The 22,552-nt window shown below is 38.8% G+C and overlaps 1 protein-coding gene across 7 annotated transcripts in view; it reads right to left on the bottom strand.

Moving 5' to 3' along the window:
* senp6a (SUMO specific peptidase 6a) overlaps nucleotides 1-22,394 on the bottom strand; it is a 30,630-nt gene extending 8,236 nt beyond the window's left edge. Inside the window, exons 1-12 of one of the 7 annotated variants that reach the window (XM_044377019.1) lie at nucleotides 22,257-22,394; nucleotides 14,519-14,612; nucleotides 12,773-12,836; nucleotides 12,194-12,300; nucleotides 11,277-11,432; nucleotides 9,041-9,144; nucleotides 6,869-6,963; nucleotides 4,556-4,949; nucleotides 4,204-4,442; nucleotides 1,405-1,548; nucleotides 1,042-1,075; nucleotides 383-571 (exon numbers count right to left, since the gene is read on the bottom strand). In XM_044377019.1, the coding sequence (XP_044232954.1) occupies nucleotides 383-571; nucleotides 1,042-1,075; nucleotides 1,405-1,548; nucleotides 4,204-4,442; nucleotides 4,556-4,949; nucleotides 6,869-6,963; nucleotides 9,041-9,144; nucleotides 11,277-11,432; nucleotides 12,194-12,300; nucleotides 12,773-12,836; nucleotides 14,519-14,612; nucleotides 22,257-22,287 (1,651 nt within the window). In that variant the 5' untranslated portion in view covers nucleotides 22,288-22,394. Of the gene's footprint in view, nucleotides 1-382; nucleotides 572-1,041; nucleotides 1,076-1,404; nucleotides 1,549-4,203; nucleotides 4,443-4,555; nucleotides 4,950-6,868; nucleotides 6,964-9,040; nucleotides 9,145-11,276; nucleotides 11,433-12,193; nucleotides 12,301-12,772; nucleotides 12,837-14,178; nucleotides 14,264-14,518; nucleotides 14,613-22,256 lie in introns of all 7 variants that reach the window. The other 6 variants (XM_044377022.1, XM_044377024.1, XM_044377020.1 and 3 more) reach the window with 6 other exon arrangements.
* Nucleotides 22,395-22,552: the final 158 nt, after the last annotated feature.

Raw genomic sequence — 22,552 nt, 5'->3', positions numbered from 1 at the left:
TTTGGAATAAAAAAAATGATGATATCTCTGGTTCTGCTGCATTGATTTTGATCCTTTTTTGTCTTTTAATTGTTCATAATGAGTCTAACAATGTTATAGGAGTACAATGCTAAATCGGTGGAGCGCCCTTTTATTTTGTGTTACTGTAAATGTAGTCATAGAGTAAGAACAAGTATTAAAATCAAAAATGTAGATGCATCAATCATTTTTAATTGCAGTATCTTGAATCTATATTTAATCAAACTGTGATCGTGTCTCACTGTTGCACTGATTGATCTAAGTTTGGCTTTTTAATCCCATATTATTGTATATTAGTTATATAAAAAAACATTATATTTGCAGATATATTCACAGATTGAATGTGCTTTTGTGTGTTACTCACGGTCCCCGGTGCAGTTGTACCACTGGCCTCCCTTCTCGTTGGACATATTGAGTTGTGTGCGCAGGCGGACGCACTCCTCCGGAGCCGTCTGGAAGAACAAGACCGGCAGCTTCCGGACGCTGCACCACTCACAGCTGATCAGCTCCGACGCCTGGAGACAAACCTTCTCTATGCTGCCGCGCTCCGGATCTGATGAGTAACACACAAGTTTGATTCTGTCACTTTTATAAAAAGTATGAAAAAAAACAAACAAACTACAAATTACATCACAAAAAGATGAAGAGCAGAACTTGAAAATTTGAGATTTAACAGAGACACTAATATAAACTGATTGACAGTAGGAGGCTCTAGACTAAGGTTTAGTGTCCCTCGAAGAAGTTTTCCTGCTTACTGAAGTCCAACATATTTGTGAATAATATGTAACGCGAGATTTATGATTTTATTTTCCAGTAATGACAAATGAGTGACCAAAAGAACCAAAAAACGTCACGCTTACTGTAATTTCTATGTCTTCACATGAATCAATTATGCTTAAAATGATGAAACTGAATGAATGAATGAATGATTACAAAACTGCACTGAAACAACAGTCGGTCATACGACACTAATGTCTGATCCAACAGCTCTTCACACAGAGTTTTAATGAATATGTTTCATACCTTCAGTTTCAAGCTGGATTTTGTCGATGGAAAACTGAAAAAAAAACAAAAACAAAGAGTGTAATTAATCATCTTCATTTCATTTCTCTTTTTAAAGTGATCATGAAAATCCTTAAATTTTCCTGCAAGGTTTTGATTGTGAAACAACTGAAGGAAGTGTCATCATTTCTGCCCTGAACTGAGCCCTGAGCATTTTCATACTTTTCTAAACTCTTTGTGCAAAACTAAAACACATTCAACATTTTAAAATGATCCAGTTCCTTTTCTAAAATCTGACAGGAATCATGTGTTATCGGTACATGCAGCTTAAAGTGATGAAACAAAGGCTGCAGAGTTTAGCAGACAGGCGCTAAAATTACTTACGACGACGGGCTTCGTCACCATCCTACGGAGAGTTCCTACTCTTACACTCCGACACTCCAGTATGATGCTGTCACACTTATTGGACGTGATTTTGGGCTTCTTTGTTCTGGGTGAAAACTGCTCAACTGCGGGTTGATTTCCAAACTACAGAAAAAGAAAAAGCAAACGTGTGACTTTGGGGAGACGAATACACTGGTGATCTTGAAAAGGTGCTTCAGTCCAGGCAGGAAGGTTTTGGACAGGGACACGTTTTGTTCTTCAGGCTCTGAACTTCAGCACATTCAATTTGAAATAAAATAATGGATACTACATTAAAGTGCCAAGTCTCACCTTTAATTTGAGTAGGTTTACATCAATATAGAAAGAAGTGTGTGGGAGATACAGCTCTTTTAACACATAGTGCCCAAAGTTCAGGACTTCATAAGTAGAGAGTTCACACGTAGCTCAGAGTTGATTCAGAGTTGCCACTTAGACTCCGTCTACATGGAGCTGGCTGAATTTTAAAATGCTGTTTTCTAGCAAAAACACAGATGAGACAGATGAGCAAGTCAGCCACAGAAAATCAGCAAAGAGGAAACTGTGCACTGTTTCTGTTTCCGCGGCAGCTCCCTGACATTTTTGTCTATTGCGAGCACATTACAACAATTTCAGCAAAAGAGAAAAGTGGTACATCGCTACAATTAATGTCATTTTAGTCTGGACAGAGGGCCGAAACAGAGAGAAAAAGATGCGTTTAGGGATTTAGCCGGCTTAGTGTGGACATGGTCTGGAGATCTGAAAGGAAGCACAGAGCCTGAAGATCAAAAAAAAAAGGACTGCAGAGCTGCAACAATTAGTGAACCAACAGAAAACTTATTATCAGCTACTTTTATAATTGAATAATCATCTTTTTAAGAAAAAATATGCCCATATACCCTTGTTTCAGCTCCTTCAATGTGAATATTTTCTTGTTTATTTAGTCTTCTATTATATTAAACTTAATATCTTTGAGTTATGGACTGGTCAATTATGGTCGGGACATTTGAGGACGCCACTTTGGGCTTTGGGAAACAGTGATGGACATTTTTCACCATTCTCTGACATTTTATAGACCAAACAACTAATCTATTAATTGAGAAATAATCAACAGACTAATTGATAATGAAAATAGTGGTTTTGTTAGTTGCAGTTGCAATTTAGTGTTTCTTTGTGTGTGTTTCGGTTGACATTCCCAGAGTGAACTTGGCCAGCAGGTGCTGCACACATGGACAAACACAAACACACACACACACACATACACACACGGACAAACACAAACACACACACACACACACACACACACACACTATCAGTATCAGTGCCAAAGTCGACCCAGACAACAGTCTGTACACCATAATCTATTTCACGAGACCTTCTAAAATTAAGGGCATGATTCATCTTAGTCAAGAGCATTGTTGCAAAACATGTACAGCTAACACACTGATGCTTTTACAGTTTCTACTCTTATTACAACAACGTTCATGACTTTTTTCCTTTTATTTGTGTTTATCTTTGCTTCTTTTATCACTGCTTTTTATCCATGACGGTAGTTTTATTGTTCAGTTTATTATTAGGTTCACCAAGATAAAACCTGTGGTGTTAAGGTTTGTTTTTCTACACAGTTCATATAAGTGGGAGAGACAAAATATTAGAAACATTTTTCAGTATAACCCACTACAGTTCAGCAGCAGCACAACTTAAAGCCTCCAAAATGACCATAAAATAAATCAACACCTCTATAATAAGCTTAATGAAGTCGGATCTATTGCAGGGCTGTTGACTGTATTAGTTTTATCGAGGTGTTCCTAATAAAAATCTAAAGGTTTTCTCCAGCTGTAAATTAAGGTTATATATAATTGCAAACTGTTGTAAATTGTATATTGTATATAAAGTGGAGGTAAAATGTGAACTTGAGAGGGAATTTCTGCTTCAGAAAAACAGATATTGGGATTTTACAGTCTTATTTATCAGTTGGTTGCAATTCTCACCTCACAGATTCAGACTTAAATGTTAATTGGACATGTTAGAAAGTCAGGTGAATACCATACCTAAAATCTTTCTTTCATGGGGTTTTGGTTATGAAAACTAGAGCAGTAACAGATTAAAACGTGATGGCTTTGTTTGATGCACTGTTCTGTGAGACTGTGTGATGTGTGAATTAATGTTAGAAAGAGACGTGCAGAAGTGGAAAGAAACTGAACACCTAAAACGTCTCTAGGGCTGCAACGATTAATTGATTGGTAGACCAGCAGAAAATTAACTGGCAACTATTTTGATAATTGATGGATTGTTTCAGTCACTTTTCAAGCAAAAAAGCAAAATATTCTTTGGTTTCAGATCCATAAATGTGAGGAGTTGCAGCTTTTTATTTGTCATGTAGGATAATAATACTATAATACTGTTGGGTTCTGTCAGACAATAGAAGGGATTTGAAGATGCCATCTTAAACTCTGGTAAATTATAAACCATTTTATAGCCTGTGCAATTTTTCAGTTAATCAAGAAAATAATCAACAGATTAATCCTTAGTTCCATCCCTACATCTGTCTTTGCTACATCACCATGAGTAAGGAAGTAAAATATTGTTTCCTGCATGCTCCCTCTATGTTGGACTCATTGCAAAGTTGAACCACATTGTGAAGATAATTAGCCATGTGTAAATAAGAAAATACATATATAGAAAAGCATCTTTTGTTTGATGCAAACACTAAACGTGTTTTTCTCTCTTTGACGTTTTAATAACTACTGTCGGCTACCTGCAGGAGCGGTTAGAGAGTCCCACCTGATCTTTCATCCGTGCTCTCCGTGGTATCGTGATCTTCATGTTGACGTCTTCAAAGAATTCCGTGTTCAGCTCCTCTTGCTCTCCGGTGCTTTTCACCGCCGCCTCCACTCTGCCTCCGGAGGGCGCCGGCGAGGAGTGCGCGGAGTCGGCGGGCCGCGGGGAAACACTGTCTAGTCTGTTGACACTTCCTGTGCTGGCGTTGTCGGCCTCGTCCTCATCGTCGCTGGACAGGACGACTGCGGAGGAAACATCAGAAAACACAATATTGTAATGAGGTGTCTGAGAGTTTATGAACTTGTATTTAAAAATACAAATAATCTCTCCTTTCTGATCAGTACTTGATACTCACTGGGGTCGTTGAGCTCGTGCTGCTGGGCCGCCGTTGCTCTCTTCCCTTTGGGCGTGTTCCTGGATCCGCAGCAGCTCGATGTCCCGGCTAACAGAGGAGACCTGCCGTTGTTCAGAGGCAGCAGGGTTCCTTTGGTGCTTGTGATCCGTATGGGCAGAGTCTCTCCACGAGGTGCCCTCATGGTCGTGGCCGGTTTGTAGAAGTTCTGCGGCAGGCTGTTTGGTCCGGGGGAGGGCTGTGATCGGATGGGGGGTCGGGGGGTCGGGGATGACAGCGTGGCCTGCTGACAGGCCAGCAGCGCTGGGCCGCTGCCACAGTTCTGACACTTGCTTCTGTCCTCGCTCAGCTTGTTGCACTTAATGCACACCGCCTGGTAGACGTTCGGCCGGAGAGGCTGCCAAAGAAAAACACTTATTAAAATTGCTTTAAAGGATTTTTTTTTTCTCCAGCCTCTTGGGGACAGAAGAACCCCATAACAAGTTTCAGAGTCATATTAGTGTCCACCTGGTGAATAAACTTTACATTTTATTTCTTTTTCCAACTCCTGAGAAAAATATCTGGCTCTTTAGCTGCTACATATTCCATTTTCTTCACCTGATAGTCTCTAACTGTCTGCTGTTTGGTGCTGCTGCTGGATATGAGGTAGATAAGGACGCTGTAACTGAACCAAAACAGTAAATGTGCCATAAAACCAAAACTTGCGCTGCTGCTGGAAATGAGGTAGATAAGAATGTGACTGAACCAAAACGGTAAATGTGCCGTAAAACCAAAACTGCACTTAAAAGAGGCTAAAAAAGCTCAGTATAGTTGGTGATAATTCCCCGGTGGTTTGTCACTAAAAGAGCTTTTACATCTAGTCGCTCAATCTACATAAAACCATCAAATATCAGTCTGGTTTTTATATATATGATTATATGAGAGTAAAGCAAAAAGCAGAGGTGCAAAGGTGATAAATGTTTTTATTTTGTCAATCCATAAAAAAGTTGAAGGATATGATGAACCATTTCAAACTGATTTAACTGACACAAGAAAAAGAAGAGGGTGTCTGTGTTACAGGAATATAATTATGAGCACTAGTAATGTCATAAAAATATGAATGAAAAAACAGTTATTAATGGATTTCGACTCCCCTGTTATTTTTCTTACTTCGATTTGAGAGATAATGATGCTGATTGATTGAGCGATTTTATTTGACAATTTCATTTTAAAAACACCGGCTCTGCCAGCGTATTCATTGAGTGCTTACATAAAAGGAAAAGTCAGGATGACATAATAAAGTCCTACGGCTTATTTCCATTGTGGTCCCTTGCTTCCTTGCTCTGTTTTGGAACTACACTTCCCATAATACTTTGGGGGGATGTAAACAGGATGTTAAGTATTGCCTGTGAGCTACAACTTGAGCCCAGTTATTTTTAGCCTGTATTTGTTTACATTTTGACAAAATTGCATTAAAAGTCTGCTGAATTAGCTATTAGCAGCTTCTGTCTGCAGTGTAACCGTGGATGTACAGACAACTATGACTGGATTACTCTCATACTGAAGAAAACTTAACAACATGATGATCCTCAGGTAAGTTCTGCAGTCTTTTTCCTATGATTTCCTGCAGATTTTCCTGTTTATTCGTGATGCACAGCAGAGATAATGATATCCCCCTGGAAGAGTGAGTCACAATAAATCTAAAAATATGTGTTTCATGTCTGTGTGTTTAGATTGGACACAGTTTGAAAACATTTGCTCTAGGAGACATTTATCTACAAAATTAGGTTGCCGCTGATGCTGAGATCCGTTCATTTCAGAAACAGCAGGTGAATGTTTCCCTTACATTCAGTTCACTGTGGTAGAAGAAAAAAAAACCCAGCAAAAAACCCCCTCAATATCTGTAATAATGCTTTTCACTCACACTGTCACTGTGTTTCTAAAGGTCACTGGCTGATCAGAGCACATTCTGTCCCAGACAACACTAGAGGCTCTGGATTAAAGCTCAGATCTACAGCGGCTGTGTGGCTCCAGCTGCAGTGTCGGAGGTGTGCTGGAGAGGATGTGAGGACAAAGTGATGAGATGATGATGGACAACAGCAGCAGCAGCAGCAGCAGCAGCCTGGTGACAAGCACTGAGAGGCTGCACCACACCCATAATATCTCATATGCATGGATGGAAATAGATACTTTGCATTGTGACTTAATGCAAATTTATCAAAAGTCTCCTCAGACTGACTGAGGAGACGACATTCAGGGCTAACATGTGCAATGGGATTTGTGGGTAATGAAGTTTTAAGCTCTGTGCTGCTGTTGTGTAAGCAGATCTTTTCTTACCTCTGCTGCTTTGACTTGTGAGGGAAAACTACAGCAGCCCTCCAAGGGTTTCCTTTTCTGCTGGATGCGGCGTTTGATGTTCAGGTTCTCCTCTTCTGAAAGGTGAAATCAATGAAAATAATCAAGACAAAATCACTTTTTTTTGAAATTTATCAATATTACTTGAATTACTTCCTTATGGTCTACCGGTATGTCTACTCTGGCTATTCTGTATTGTAGCATATCAGCCAATTATATCTATCTATATATCTATATATCTATATATATATATCTATATATATATCTATATATCTATATATATATCTATATATCTATATATATATATATATATATATATATATATATATATATCATATATATGCACAATCCATGTTCATGAATGCTGCTATAAATTCAACTGCCTGTACCATTTCAACCTTTCTCATTATATTCTTTATTCTTATTTATTATATTTTTTAAACCTTAATTCTAAATTCTTCTGAAGTTTAAATACCTTCTCGCATTTAACTTGTCAGTAAGTGTAAATGTAACTGTGGTGAGATGATGTGGTCCTTGTATCCTCATGTATTCATACTGTGATCAATTTATTTAATACATCCTCGATTATTCTTTGAAGAATACAGTCAAGCTCTTATGGGAAATTACAGGAAACTAGACTGCAACTAACGATCAATCTGCAGGTTATATTTTCAATTAATTAATCGATTAATTGTTTGGTCTTAAAAACCATCAGAAAACTGAAACATTTCCATCTCAATTTCCTTGACTGCATAGTTACATTAACAAATGTCTTATTTTATCCAAAAAATGTCCAAAAGTGTTTGAATCAAACGTAAGTGATAAAATGTTAACCTTAATGATTAGTTAATTATCAGTTTTCCTGTTGCAGTTCTCAAAAAAAGCTCTGAGGCAGCACATTCATACAAAATCCCTTAAATGTTATTTTAATCGATTTTAAGATCTTTTCATTTTGCATTTGAATCTGGATGTGCACCAGAACACCGTTCAGGTATACACTGGACTAGACTACACTAGATGGGACACGAGCCAAACTTTCCTCCATTTAAATAAGCGAGTCAACAGCAAAACCCCTAAAATAAAAAGTAGTTACTGAGTTACAGATGATTTAGTTTTACTACTTTCGGAAATACTGTGAGTGTGAGCGATGCTGGATTTACTGGATAGTTTAAGAAGTCTGATAATCTGATAATATTTATTTACATTCTTTTTTAACATAAAAAACACATCAAAATGACTCTTGCACCTTGTTTTAGTACATTAGTTATAAGAGCCTCTGACTTCCACCTCTTCTATTTAAGAACTGTCATTAAAAACAGATCATTTCTTTCATCCCCCCAAAAAACATGCAGTGGAGTTGGAACTACTTCTTCAGATTCCCAGTGGAAATAACAGTCCTGTTATCCGACATGAGACCATAACATTCACAATCTATCTGACTTTAATAGCCTGTTGTGATGAATACCAGAACATTTCACTGCACAACACAAGGACACTCATTCATTCATCGCTTCCTGAGCCATCAGGGCCTCCTTTTACTCAGTATTTGTCTTCTAAAATAAAAAAAAACAAACACAGCGGAGTGACGAAGATGATGACAAAATGTTTTAGATAACAGTTTTTCCTCCAAGGTCAACTTTATTTCCCTGTTTCGTTGTTTTTTTTCGGTGTAATCATATTCAGGGAGTTGTTTCGCTTACAGAGCCTTTATTAGCTGAGCGAGTGTTTCATTAAGCTCCTCTACTTTCTGCCAGGAAGTCGCAGGAGCTTTGAGGATTAATGTGGGAGGCCTGAGATCTCCTCCTCCTCCTCCTCCTCCTCCTCGTCCTCTGGCAGCAGCAGCAGCAGCAGTGGGAGGAGGTTCGGGCCTGCAGACGCTGCTGGCTGTCACACACACCATGGCATACACAACCGGCTCACATTTTCCACAAACAGATACTGATCAGCATTCATCATACAGACACATACACGCAAAATACACACACACACACACACACACACAAAACACAATCCAGTCCTTTCCTCCCAGCAGGAGAAACATGACAAACCCATTGAAATTCAACACCAGCTATCTGCCTGTAATCACCAGCACCCTCTTCTCTTCAGAAACAGCTTGAGAATGACTTAAAGGGAGAAAAAAAAAAAAAAAAATACCGTGTGATGTGTCTGGCGAGCTGTGAACTCTACCTGGGATCTCTGGACAGGTGAGGACGATGCTGTCCACTTCTACAGATGGCTGCGTGGTGGTGAAGTCATTTCTGCGGGAGGAGAAACGTACAGTTCAGGTCAGCGGAATCACTCAAGAAAAACGTGTTTTTACATACACGTCCAACGGCGACGGGAGCCGGGAGTCCGACACTGGAAATGTGCAGGTATATTGCTTGCTCACACTTTCTCATTCAAGTGAATGGGAAGGAGTGTCCAAACGTTACTGTATACTACGGTGAAGCATTCTGATGAACAACATCCATTTCAATTACCCTCATTACCTTAAAAGAACGAGCCCACATCATTTACACTGACAGCACATTAGAAGGGGATCTTTTCATAGCCTGATTACAGCGAGGAAAAACCTCTTTCGTTGTTCATATTGACTCCTGACTGTTGATCTATGACAGACCTGATTAATCGTTGTTTTTTTGATGAACGCAGCATAGCTCTTCTGTTTCGCTTAGAGGTTTGATTTTGATTTTCCCAAAGGGAGAACCTTTCTACTGGTCAAGCAGAGGAAGACCAGTCACAGCATATAGTGGTGATACATGTCTGAGTAAAAAAAAGAACTCTTCAACAAACTTTCAAGGATTTTAAAGGCCTGTGGGGACAACAATTACCTGGCAAAATGGCTGTTACTGCACAACAGATACAGATTTTCCCCACACAACTTCTTCCAATAACAAGTTAAAGCTATTGTTAACATCAAACCCTAAAAACTGGAATAAAAATGACAAAATAACATAAAAATACCCACAAATGAGAAATCTCTTTTTCAATAAATAAAGAAAGATTAAAGAAAAGGGTAGCGTCTTTTGTTATAAATGTAGCATGTGGGTTTTTTTTTTTTTGGTGTAAACAGATTCAACAGATCTGGGTCAAAGGTCGCTGGATGGTTGTAAGATGACGGAGGTGGCACGCGCTCAGCCACAGGTATTTCACCACAGCATGAAAACTAGAGCGTCTGTTCTCCTCGAGGCCGAGGCCAGCTAATTATCAAACAGCCTAAACGTTGACCGTCTAAACCGCTGAACTACATGCAAAGTCTCACTGCTGCGTGAAAGTGTCTTAAATCTGACTGTTTTACTCAAACTTAAATGTTATAACTGGTAAAAGTTTTTTTAAAAAGAAGACTTCAAGGTATTTTTTTTAAAGATGGCAATAAAAGAGGACAGCAAACTTGTGCAATGCAACATATTCTCCGTGCATATGATAATAAACCTTTTAATGAATCTTCTCTATCTAGTTTGGAACGAGAACGGCAACCAATGATTATTTTCATCATCAAAACAAACAAAGTGACTCAGACCGAGCTACACAACACTATTCCAGCCAATCAGCAACAGGAGGCATTGGTGCTCGTGCACAGGACAAGGGGGGGAAGTCATCAGAGCGGCTGTCTGTGATTGTTTTGTTGGTTTATCAGACAAAACAAGACATTTGAAGATGTCCACATGAGCTTTAAGTTATTATAATCACCGTTTTCTGACGTTTTACAGACAAAATAATTCATCAAGGACATAATCTACAGATTACTCGATAATGTTGTGAAAGGAAAAGAAAAACTAGACACTCAGAGATGCTGCTGACACAAACAAACCTGAAAAAAACAAAATGTGTGATGTTTCGGGGGCATGAAATTACATCCACTATGTTCACTCCGAGTGATGCGGCTGCATCAAAGTCTTACCTTTCCTTCAAATCAAGGCTGCTTGAAGATAAAAATCAAAGAGAGAAACATCTCACTAATGCAATCATCTCATGTGCTGTGATTCTTTTTTTTTTTTTACACCAGACCTCTGCGCCAGACTCTCATGTATCCAGAGGATGAATGTAATGAACCAGAGCAGATTTAAAATCGCTCTCATCTTCATTGAAGAATATCTTATGTGCATCAAATACAATTTAAAATTCACGTGACACACTTTCATGCAGTTTCCGTGAATGATTTTCCACCAGAAAGGCAAATAATTTAAAAAATAAGCTGAAAGTGAATGAGAAGACTGTCTTATGTAGGCAGGGATGGCAAGTAGCCACTGATACGTTAGCTAGATTGTGCAATAATCATCAAATAAAACAAAGAAATGTAACAGAAGAGAAAAGAGAGCAGTATAGGTAAGAAAACAGCCAGCGGGACACACTGAAAACGCTCACTGACTTAAACGACTCGCTGTCTTACCTTTGGACAGGTTTCCTTATTGCGGAGGGCATGTGTGTGTGCTGAAAGTGTCGTCCCTGAATTACGATTCCTTGTGAGGGTGCGGGACTGATGATGAAATAGTTGGTTCTGTTGGGCATGGGGGAGGACGTTGCTACTGTGAGAGGGGCCTCGCTGCAGGAGAGGAGGAGGAGGAAGTAAAGTCAGACTCAAGCTGATGTTAAATACCTGAAAATGATGCTCACCAGACATATAAATATAAACACATAATATGTACAATTTACAGGGTGAGTGAAGTTGAGCGATAACTAAATCAAACTTATCTTGATTTACCGATTAAGCTTTTGCAATATCTATAAAGTTAACTGCAGTAAATCAGATTAAAACTTTTAAATCTCTTAAAAAACCTTCCTCTACAAATGACGTTTACCAGCTGTTTCTTCCTTTTCCACTTTATTAACCTATTAAATCATCATTAATTGTTGATTTTATAAGACTTAAAGCGATTGTGTGTCTTATTTATTTGTTTGTTCCCGTAGAGTTTCCATTACTGAGTTTACAGGAAACTCTAGTAAACAAACTGCCAAAAGAATAAATTACAGTGGAAAACATAAAATACAATTTTTGTCAAAGATAAATAAACAAATTAGATTTATCATCTATCTTTCATTTACTATCTATGTCTATAAACGCCTGCCAGTAAAATACAAAAATACAAAGGAATTGAAAGAAAAACTGTTTTTTCTAAAGTTTTACAAAAAAACAACATAAAAACCATGGTAAATCATACTAAAAAGTCTGAAAATGTAGATGTATTATTATTCTACTGAGTGCTAAACAGTAAACAGTGATTCTTTTTTTTTTCTTTCCAAATTAATGACTTATTTTTAAATGATATTATATAACCGCAGTTTATATTTAAACAGTATTTGCCATACCTGAGCCTTTTGGGTGCCAGCTTGTTCAGAGGCCTCATGTGATTATTTGGCCGGTTTTCATATGTTCTCAAGGGGTCAGAGGAAGTGAAGTGCCTAAGAGTGGGAGTCTAGAGAGACGGCACACAAATGAATAAAAAAAGGGTTTAATTCATCATATAAACATGTCATGTACTGAATACAGAAGCTGAAGTAACTAAAACATATTAACTGCTTTAATTCCCTAAAGCTTTTCTGTTTATTTTTTTACATAAATATGATCTAATGTGAATGTTATGTTCTGCAGAACAACCACAAGCCAACACCCTACAGTCACTCACACTTCCCCCCCAGAACAATAATAGCAAAATGACTCCCTTAGCACCCCAGCAGTGTTAGTTTGTGGTCTGCTGGGGGTCCTTCGGGGTGTCGTTGCTCTGCAGCGCCAGGCGCCAACCGGGCTTTGGCATCGTTTGCACCGACTGCGGGGCTGATCGGAGAACCGCCGCGACCCGCTGGGAGTCAACGACACCGGGGGGGGTGAGTGAGGAAGCGAGAGGGGGGGGAGATAGAGAGAGTAGACCTCAGGGAGAACAAGTTTACCTTTTTCTCCTCGGGGGAGGTCGGCTGCTGCCTGTCCATCTCCTCCATGGTCACCACGCTCGCACTGAGAGGAAACCGCACAAACAAAAGTGAAAGTATGGTCAGAATCGTGTGCGCGTCCTTCTGTGTTAAGACAGTTTAATCAACATTAAATAAGCTCAGTAAAAACATATTGTGTGTGTGTGTGTGTGTGTGTAAATATATATCAGTGTAGAATAAAATGACCTCTATGCAAAATAAAGTGGATTCTAGGGTTTGACCGATATGGTACTTAGACTACTGCTGTTGTACGCATTTAATAGTTTTAGTACTCAATGGGCCAACAGCTGATACTTTTAACATTTTCATACTGAAAAACACATTAATCTACATCAAGTGTTCCTTCTAGAGCCCGACTGATACATTGACATAACAGATTTTAGAGCATATTAAATTTAGATTTTAGAATACCATTTGTTTGTTTGTTTTGTTACAGTTTGAGTTTTCTTGTATATTTATGTATACACAGTCCTGTGCAAAAGTTTAGGCACTAAAAGTAAAGTGAGTACATGTGGGACTGATCAGAAGCCTCTCTGATGGTACTGCATTATGGATAAGGATCTAAACATCTTAAGTGCTGAATATTATGCAGTTAGAGGTAATCAACAAACCTACTAGGCTTCTTTTCTCTCTGTGCACATTCATTTCTTTCTTGTTGTTTGTATTTGTTTGATATTAACCTTTGCAAATAAATGCTTAGTTTTGCTTTAATCAATCGGTAGCGAGTGACGAAGCCATCCCACCGATATCATCTTCCATCAACTCTCCTTTTTTTTTTTTTTTTACGGATACGAGTAGGTAGCTGGTTAGCTAGGTACTAAGATAACGTCCCCCATTCTGAATCCTGCCTACTGACTGACTGGTCAACTCTTTCCCCAACTGGTGGAAACACTGGTCAATCAGCACCAGAAAACTGGACCCATTTGAACGGCTTAACTAATCTGGGATGTGGGCTACCATCCAGAGGGCGGGAACCAGGCTGGGAAGCGAACTGCCTTTTAAAACACAGTAACGATAAGTCCATAAACTAAATATTTAGAGAATATTTAGAGGATTTGCTGCTTTTCTCTGTTTTATATCATTGTTAATTTAATAATCTGGGTTTTGGACCATTTGGACAAAACAAGCAATTTAAAAGACGTCACCTTGGGATTTGGAAACTTGTATTTTTTACTATCTTCTAACATTTCATAGAGTAAATTAGTGGAAAACATTAACAACCAATTAACTTAGTTAAGAAAATAATCATTCATTGTGATCCTGCTACTTTTAAATGAAGATTAAATTTACAAAAATCATTTAAACAATTACAAAGTTTCAAATAAAGACACATTTGGAAGCAGGTTTTATAGATCTGTTCTACATACGTGATCTGGAGGAAACTCTTCTGTCCTGCTGATTGATATTTAATATCATCATCCAACATATCGGTCCAACCCTAGTAGATTCCAGCTTGTACAACAGAAGAGGAGATGATTTACATGCAGACAAGTGTTTTATGTGACCGCACAGATCTGTACTGCTACACTAAAAAAAAAAAAAAGGGCCAGTGAGTACATCATCAGAAACAGGAATAGCCTGCTCATCAGCAGAGGTGTCACTGGGGTCTTTTCCTATATCTGGAGGCAGAGCTGTGTGGTGGAGAAGTGATGCAGTGCAGCGCTGATGGTGCTGAGAAAGAGGGCTGGGAGAGAGAGAAGTGCTTACTCATGTCTCCTTTCCTCTTCACTGTCACCAGAAAGAGAAAAGCTCCAGTTGTGCTTGTACCCTCCATCTCGCCTGGTCTCTGATCTATCCAGGGCTTGAATTGAATAATAAACCAGACTCAAAATCAGTGCAGGGACACAAGACCAAGACACAACCATCAGCTGAAATGACGCCGTAGTATGTCGGGGGGGGGGGGGCTGATCATTTCAACTAGATGTTAGGAAAAAACTGGAGATAATAATTAGCAAAGAGGAAACCTTGGGGTTCCTTGCTAATTTTGCAAATATTCAACTGTAAAGGAAATATCAGAAATACACTCATGTCACTGTTAAATCAAAAATGACACATTTTTACATTATATTTTCCATCTTTCCTTTTACTTATTGATTCTTTTTCGCTTATAGTCAATAAAACATATGGTGATATTGGTTGGATAATACCAATATCCTTCTGTAAAGAAAGATTGTTAGTAAAACTTCAATTATTATGATTCGTGACATGAGTGTAGGTACAACTACTATACATGTGTCAAACTAATCGCTGCAAAAAATACTGCTGAAGGAATTACACAGGTGGGGCTAGACGGGGTAATATCCCCTCTGAAAATCATAAGAGCATCGAGGCAGCCCCACCAAGAAATGACCAGATGTTTGACATATAAACTCTTCTCTGATTTGCTTCATTTGGCTGCTTCCCCCCCCCCCCCCCCCTCCCCCCTCCCTTCAAATTCTCATAGCGACCTTCCCCCTGCACTGGAATCACCTGCCTGAGTTCACCAAGTTCACGTCACACCAGATGTATTTAGTGAAGTAATGCAACACTGTTATTTAGTTTGCTTTGGTGAGCTGCCGGTATGATAAAAAAAAAAAAAAAAAACACATCCACTGACAATAAAACAACCTCACCGGATAAACAAAAAACTGTAGTGAGCAGGATAAAGTAAACGGAGGCCGGTCCATGGAGAAGACACTGAATCACAGTCCTGAAAGCTTATTTATATACCCGACAGACTTTATTCTTATCGTATCTTCTAAAGAATCATCCTTGCTTTCACAATTCTAGCTATTATCCACCGTTAGTTTCAAGTCTTTTGCATCTGAGCCATTTCATACATCGTTAGTTACGGTTGTGATGCTCCTCTACAACGACCTTCACCATGTTGCGATATATTGGTGATGATTCAACACAGTCCTTTTAGACGCCCTTATTTCTGGATCTTCCTTTAATGTAAAATAAAAATAAACGGCCTTTAATGATCATCTGTCATAAGATTATTGACCTTTACTGATTCGTCGTCATGATTACTGACTCAGTAAAAATAACTGACACTGCAACAGCTGGAGGAGACCACCTGTGACGGGAACTCCTGCGATGCAGTTACGGTTGATTTATGGTCACTGAGGGTTTTTACAATGAAACTTTTTGTCAGCATTTTCGTGTCTGTGTTGCTTTTCTTTTCCTCTGGATGTTAGATGTTTCTCTGTTATTCTGACGATGTTTGTTCAGTCGGTTTTCCTGAGTGTAGCTGTCTGCTTTCTGTCTGCATTTGGCTCATATTTACCATAAGAAAAAAAACTGCAATTGTTAGTTATTTTGCAGTACATTTAAATACTCAGACATGTTCCCAGTTTGCATATGATACTGCATATGCTACACATTTGATCTTTACCTTGTTTATTCATGTAAATACTACAAACTCTGACTAACCGCAGTAAGAAATAAAAGTTCTGGTACTGGCTGTGAGGAATTAAGATAATCACCAGCCGACAGCGGGTCCATATGACAAGGAAGTCCATTTGTTTAAGATGTAAACAAACACACGCTACAGACTACAAGGCAGGAAGATCATAAATTTTAAGTGCGGGATGACAGCTGAGATGTAAGAAGGAATAACAGGCAATCATACTGTTTTTGTCTTTGACAATAAAGGTCTTCAAAACAAGGAGCTCTGGCACCGAGAAGTGCAGTGAAGTTAAGGATCCGATCATTGTTTCCTACAGAAAATGTATTAATACATTGTACTGTTGAACACAAACAATTCAAGGCAGTCTCTTTTATAGCCGGCCAACGAGGATCATTTATCAACTTGAGGGAAACACGGTGCTCTGAAAACTTTTTTTTTTTTTAGATCAAGGACTGAAAACAAGACACCTCGCTGATAACGTCCACACAGAGAAGCTTCCACTGATGAAAGTTTAGAAACACGAGAAACGTTTTATGTATGTTGCTCTTTGTCCTACAGGATTAGCTGTATTTAAAAACCGGTAAATGGTTTTCTACAAAGATAAGCGTTTATGAAGTGACATGTGTCTGGTTTCTTTCGCAGCTCGCTCTCGTCCTGTAGCATTTCAGAGTTTAGACGATAACAAATTAATTATAAACATTAAGAAATGTTTAATTTGATGGCAGGAAATCCTTAAAGGCTCATATCGAGTTTGTTTCAGACTGATCTTTTAAAAAGCACCTTTGTTTGCTTGCTTACATGTGGTAGCAATGACCTAACAGTTGCAAATAATGTCTCAAGACCTTTGTACTTTATGTTTAACAGGAGTTCAAGGTGACGAGTCTCATTATCCAGGGTTTTTCCTGCATAGAGTCCCCCAAAAGAGGTTTTAGCCAGCGCCAAAATGATAAGAACTGAGAATAAAAACGGCAATTCAAATCCTCTCTGAATGTGTTTAATAGCAATTTATCAAACATTTGTTGAACAAACGAAATATAAACTTAAATACGATGTCTTTGACTTCCAGCAGTCAACTCCGCTCTCATCCACAGCTGCTATATGTTACACATGCGGTTGGTGTTGGATAAACGCAGCGAGCTAAGCTGCATTGTTTTGATCGGGCCTGAATGATCCGCTGTGAAGCTCGCGCTAATGGGAGAGAGGACTTCCTGTGATTTCTTATAAAATAAAAGCTGTCAAAATCATAAAAATCATGAATTACAACTGCAGCGTATTTTTTGCGTCGTTCTGCCTCCCCTCCTTCAAATGTTGTATTATTATTTTTTTTTTTAACCAGTTTTGTTAAATGGGGTTTGGTTTACTCAAGAATAATAGACATTTTTGTTCATCAAATTGTCAGAAATGACAGAAAAATGCATAGATTTCTGTCAGGAGGGAAACAAAGACTCATTCCCTTTAGTATAGACGGACTGATCATGATTACTCCTGATTATATATTAGTTTGTGTTAGTTTTAACTATGAGAAAAACTGATTAATTAAATGGAATAAAAATAACCGTTCAAGCACTGTTACATTTCACTAAGAGTAAACAAATCTTGCTAAAAGTTGTCATAATAGGCTAATACTTTAAAGTAACAACTGAATATCCAAAATGCTTGTTTGCTCATTAGTGTATTTTGTTTATTTATTTATTATCATTTTTTATATATTTTATTTGCCCAGAGTTTGCTTTAGATTACTAAGCAACAAGTGTCCACTCAACGTTTCTCTGTTTTCTTGTGCCTCCTCAAAGGTTTATTGTGGAATAAAGGAACATCAAAAAAAGGACACTGACGGATCGATTCTCAGACATGAGATAAATAAATTCAAAATCATATTAATGCACAAACATTTAACATCTGCTGGATGTTGCTGAGCAAGGTGCAATAGTTGCTGTTTTGCCACAACCCCCCCCCCCCCCGTTTCCTATTTCCTCCCAAAACCAACTGAAATTTGTGAAGTGGATCAAAAACAACAGTTAATAACAAACCACACAGCAGAGGATTGAAAAGTGGAAGGTTGTACTCAATTAAACCCGGACAGGGAAACATGACATCATGAACATTTTGATTATCAAAATTAGGGCTGCGAATAAAGGTTGTTTGGTCTATAAAAAAGGCAGAAAAAGGTTGAAAAATGTCAATCAGACGCAACCTAAACTGTCTCGTTTTGTCACGACCAACAGTCCACAACCCAAAGATACTCAGTTTACTGTCACAGACGACTAAAGAAATCTGAAAATATTTGCATTTAAGAAGCTGGAACCAGCAAGCAGGAATCAATTAAATCAGCTAATTGTTGCAGGAAACATTTTTGAAGCACATATGTCAAACATTTGCAGGTCCCACCTTCTCAAATATGATGATTTGCAGCTTGTTTTTAGATAAATATTCAATTAAAAGAATCATTTTTTTGGTTTCAGACTGTTTAAGGATTAAAAAAAAGCAATTTAAGGACATCACTTTGGGCTGTTTTGTGAAGTTCTAATCATTTGTTCGTTCTGATGTTTCATGGACTAAACAATTAATCGAGAGAACAATCGATAATGACAAAAAAAAAAAAAAACGCTAGCGGCAGCCCTGATAAATACACTGTATCTTGTGAGTCTGTGCCTGGATAACACCTCTCCTCGGTCCTGCTGCTTTAAACACACAGAGCCAAACTGAGCCCAGTGACCTCACAAACCTCACCTCCATAATCATGTTAATGCATGTTATCCATCTGGCTGCAAGCCCAGCAGGTAAACATTACTTAAAGCGCAGTCTCATGAGAGTCAGTTCCTGTCATTTCATTCGCTCGTGTGCCTTAAATACAGGCCTTAAAAAGCTGCGTCTTTTTCTTTCCCCCAAAAACCAAATTGTGAGCTTCCAGGCCCTCGTACACAATGCTTCTACGTTCCTCTGTGCAGCTGCAGTCGTGGATTAGTAAACAGTGAAGAGATGGGACTAGAAGAAAAAAAAAAAAAGAAAACTGCTGCTTGCTTTTAGTGAATTATCCATTCCCGAGGCTTCTTCCAAAACTTTAAAATCATATATTAGATTATGATCGCAGAGCTGTTCTGCACAAAACCTAATTGAGCCTGTTCCCGTCTCTTCCAGCTAATAGCCAGTCAGCTCCAAAAACTCTGGGAGCTTTATGTTTGGCTCCGTTTTCCTGCTTGATAAATCACAGCAAACGCTCTGATAATGTTAGTGAGGGGACATTTAGATTCCTGCTGAGCTTTAGTGCAATCATTATAACAAAAAAAAAAAGGACAAATCCATGATAGGGGATCTCTGACGACAGCTACAGCTGCGCAGAAACGATTTGTCCAAACAAGTCGGAGTGAGGGACGCTTGTGCAGCTGAAAGAGAGAGCTCTCACATGATGTTCAGATCCATACGGCCTGCTGACGGTCATAACTGCAACTACTACTACAACTGCAACCCACCCTCAGAGGAGAAGCAATCTATATTAAACATCCAGTTAATCTACCAAAAAACACAAAAAATCCTGGAGCCTTACAATAACGATACATCATACAATATCAATCAAACATTTATGCATTAGCAGGGCACAAAATTAGCATCAGCCATCAGACAAACGCTGGTGAAATATGCAAGTGGGCTGGTAGATCTGCTTCACTCCTCAGCCAAAAAAACGACAGTGATCTATTGAGTGGCTGGTAAAATTTGAACATTCACTAGTCATTTGGCCAGTAGACAAAATAGTTAATTTTGCACCCTATGCATGAGCAAGCGAGACCCTCGCACAGCTCGCAAATTCATCTGCAATCATTCGTGAAGCTGGCAATATTTGCAAATTGCTCTTGTGAAAACAGGCCCCTTTAAAAGAGTCAACGACGATACCTTAACGAAGAAAGGTAGGTATCCTTTTTAGAGCTGCAACGATTCGTCAGGCAACTGTTTTGATAAATGTTTCATTGTTTTTAGTCATTTTTTAAGAATAAATTTTCAGCTTCTCAAATGTGAATATTTTCTGGTTTCTTTAGTCCTATATGACAGTAAACTGAATATGTTGTGGACTGCAGGTTGGGACAGAAGCAGCCAAGAAGACTTCTCCTTGGACTGTAGGAAACAGTAATTGACGTTTGAAAGAGTCTGACATTTTATAGACCAAACAACTAACCGAGGAAATCGTTGATTAACCGATCATGAAGATCATCGATAAATCTTTAAAAAAAAAGACACAAATACACAGTTTCATTTTAAAAAAGACTCAGTAATTTCCTAAAAACAGATGGTCACCGTAGTTTTAGAAAACAAACAAAAAGGATGAAATAAAGCATTTGTTGGGGACTATTTTCAGTGGCGGATGAATCTGCATTTGGCCTTCTAGGGAGTATTTCTGGCAGCAGGACGGTGTGTGTGGGATTGAGTCAAATTAAACTACAGTGTGGGTGTTCATGGTGATGAAGGAACATGTCACCCAGTGCAGCGGTGTGGCTCGCTGACGTGTTTTTAATAGTTTTTTGGACAACAACAACGGAGGTCTGCGGCAGAGAGGAATAAGATATATCAGGCTTTGTATGTACACACAACGTTTTTTCATGATATTTGTTGACAATAAGATATATATAAGTATTGTTTTGGCATAACAAATTTAAAATCATACCCAGCCTTACTTCTAAAAATACAGGGTTTGCAAAACATCTCTTCAGGTCTGCTTTGATGAGGAGTTGTTGGGGGCTTGTTAGCTTAAAAGGAAAGGTTCACAATTTCTCAAGTCTGTCTTAAAATAACAGTCAGGTGTCCATATGAACACTGAAAGAGCTTTTGCTCACTGTAATCATTCCTCTTGTTCATACTGGCTATACAAAGATCCCCTTCAAATGCACTTTCACTGTATGTGACGGAGACCAAAATCCACATTTTGTGCAAAAACGCATTTAAAAGTTTACCTGAAGCTTATATGAGGCTCTTTGAGTTTCCTCGGTTGAGCTGCAGTGGAAGTATAGTAACAAAAAGAGGGACTTTGGCACTAAAGACTGTAAGGTTGAAAGATATCTACTTGATTTGACTCATTTGGACAGAAGGAGGACTGTGGATTTTGTCTCCCATCACTGACATTGTAAGTGCATTATGAAGGGATCTTCTAATGATGAAGGAATGATTACAGCGAGAAAAACATGTTTCAATGTTCATTTGGGGACCTGACTGTTGTTTTAAGAAAAACTTTAAAAAAAAAAAAAAAATGTGAATCTGTCCTTTAATAGCATCAACGAACACCTGATATTTGACTCAATTTTTTACTCTTTGAAGAAAAGTTAATGGTCATATCAACCACTCAGGAGGCAGTTGAGACCCTACCTAAAATATTTTCAAAGCTCGTTTCGTTGTATTTCTTTAGGTTTTTCATTAAATAGCCTCTAAACTTTAAATGTGTACTATTATTCAGGTGAATAGCACCATGAGTAACAGCTTAAAACAATGAGACCAAAACTGTTTACAAATTTTGACCATTAATGTTAGCAAGCGAATATTTGAAACTAGTTAATTAGCAGGCTAGTCTGGAGAGTAGAGCATCTGGCTGGGTGTCGGGACAAACATTAAATGTGTCTTTTGTTTATTTTTTAAGTGTTTTATGTATTTCAGTGTGTTGTATAAACGTTATCTGGCAGCTAAATGCCTCGCAAAGACAGGAAGGCCTTTTCCACTGTCTCTGCATGCAGCTAACGTCAGCATTAGCTTAACGCTGCTAGCTCAGGCTTGTAAACCCAGGCTCAGTTTAAGAAAAATCCTCCGGACCGGACCGGTACCGCGAGGGTTCCGTCTCCCTGCTCCAGGCCCGAAGATGTGGGGCTGTCACCGGCCTGGCAGCGCTCATTTCACCCCGCGGCTGGCTGAGGATGAACAGGCAGCATTATGAGGCTAACGTTAGCCACTTAGCTCTGGTTCCACTCATATTTTTGGACCGATTATGTGACACCAGCGGAGGCAGGAATCCGACAACTGTGTGCGGGCTAAAATGTCTCCGGCCCGGCCGGAGCTGCGGCACGGAGTGTCACGGCTTACCTTCAAAGAAATAGCCTCTATTGTGGGCCATGTTTATTCCATGATACTCCTCAGATGATAAACGCTGCTTGCAGACTGTAGCTCGGCTGCTCGCTGAGGATGAAGAAGCTGCGCGCAGAAATGCACTCACTCACCGGAAGTCCAGGAGTGCGCCTTCAGAATAAAATTCAGAAACAGGTTTATTAACAAATCATCATCATCGTCGTTGTCGTCATCGTCATCATCATCATCATCATCATCATCATCATCATCATCATCATCACCATCACCATCATCATAATCATCATTATCATTAT

Source organism: Thunnus albacares, chromosome 16 (assembly GCF_914725855.1).
Source record: "Thunnus albacares chromosome 16, fThuAlb1.1, whole genome shotgun sequence".
NCBI classification, from domain to species: domain Eukaryota; kingdom Metazoa; phylum Chordata; class Actinopteri; order Scombriformes; family Scombridae; genus Thunnus; species Thunnus albacares.
This window is presented reverse-complemented; position numbering and strand designations above follow the sequence as displayed.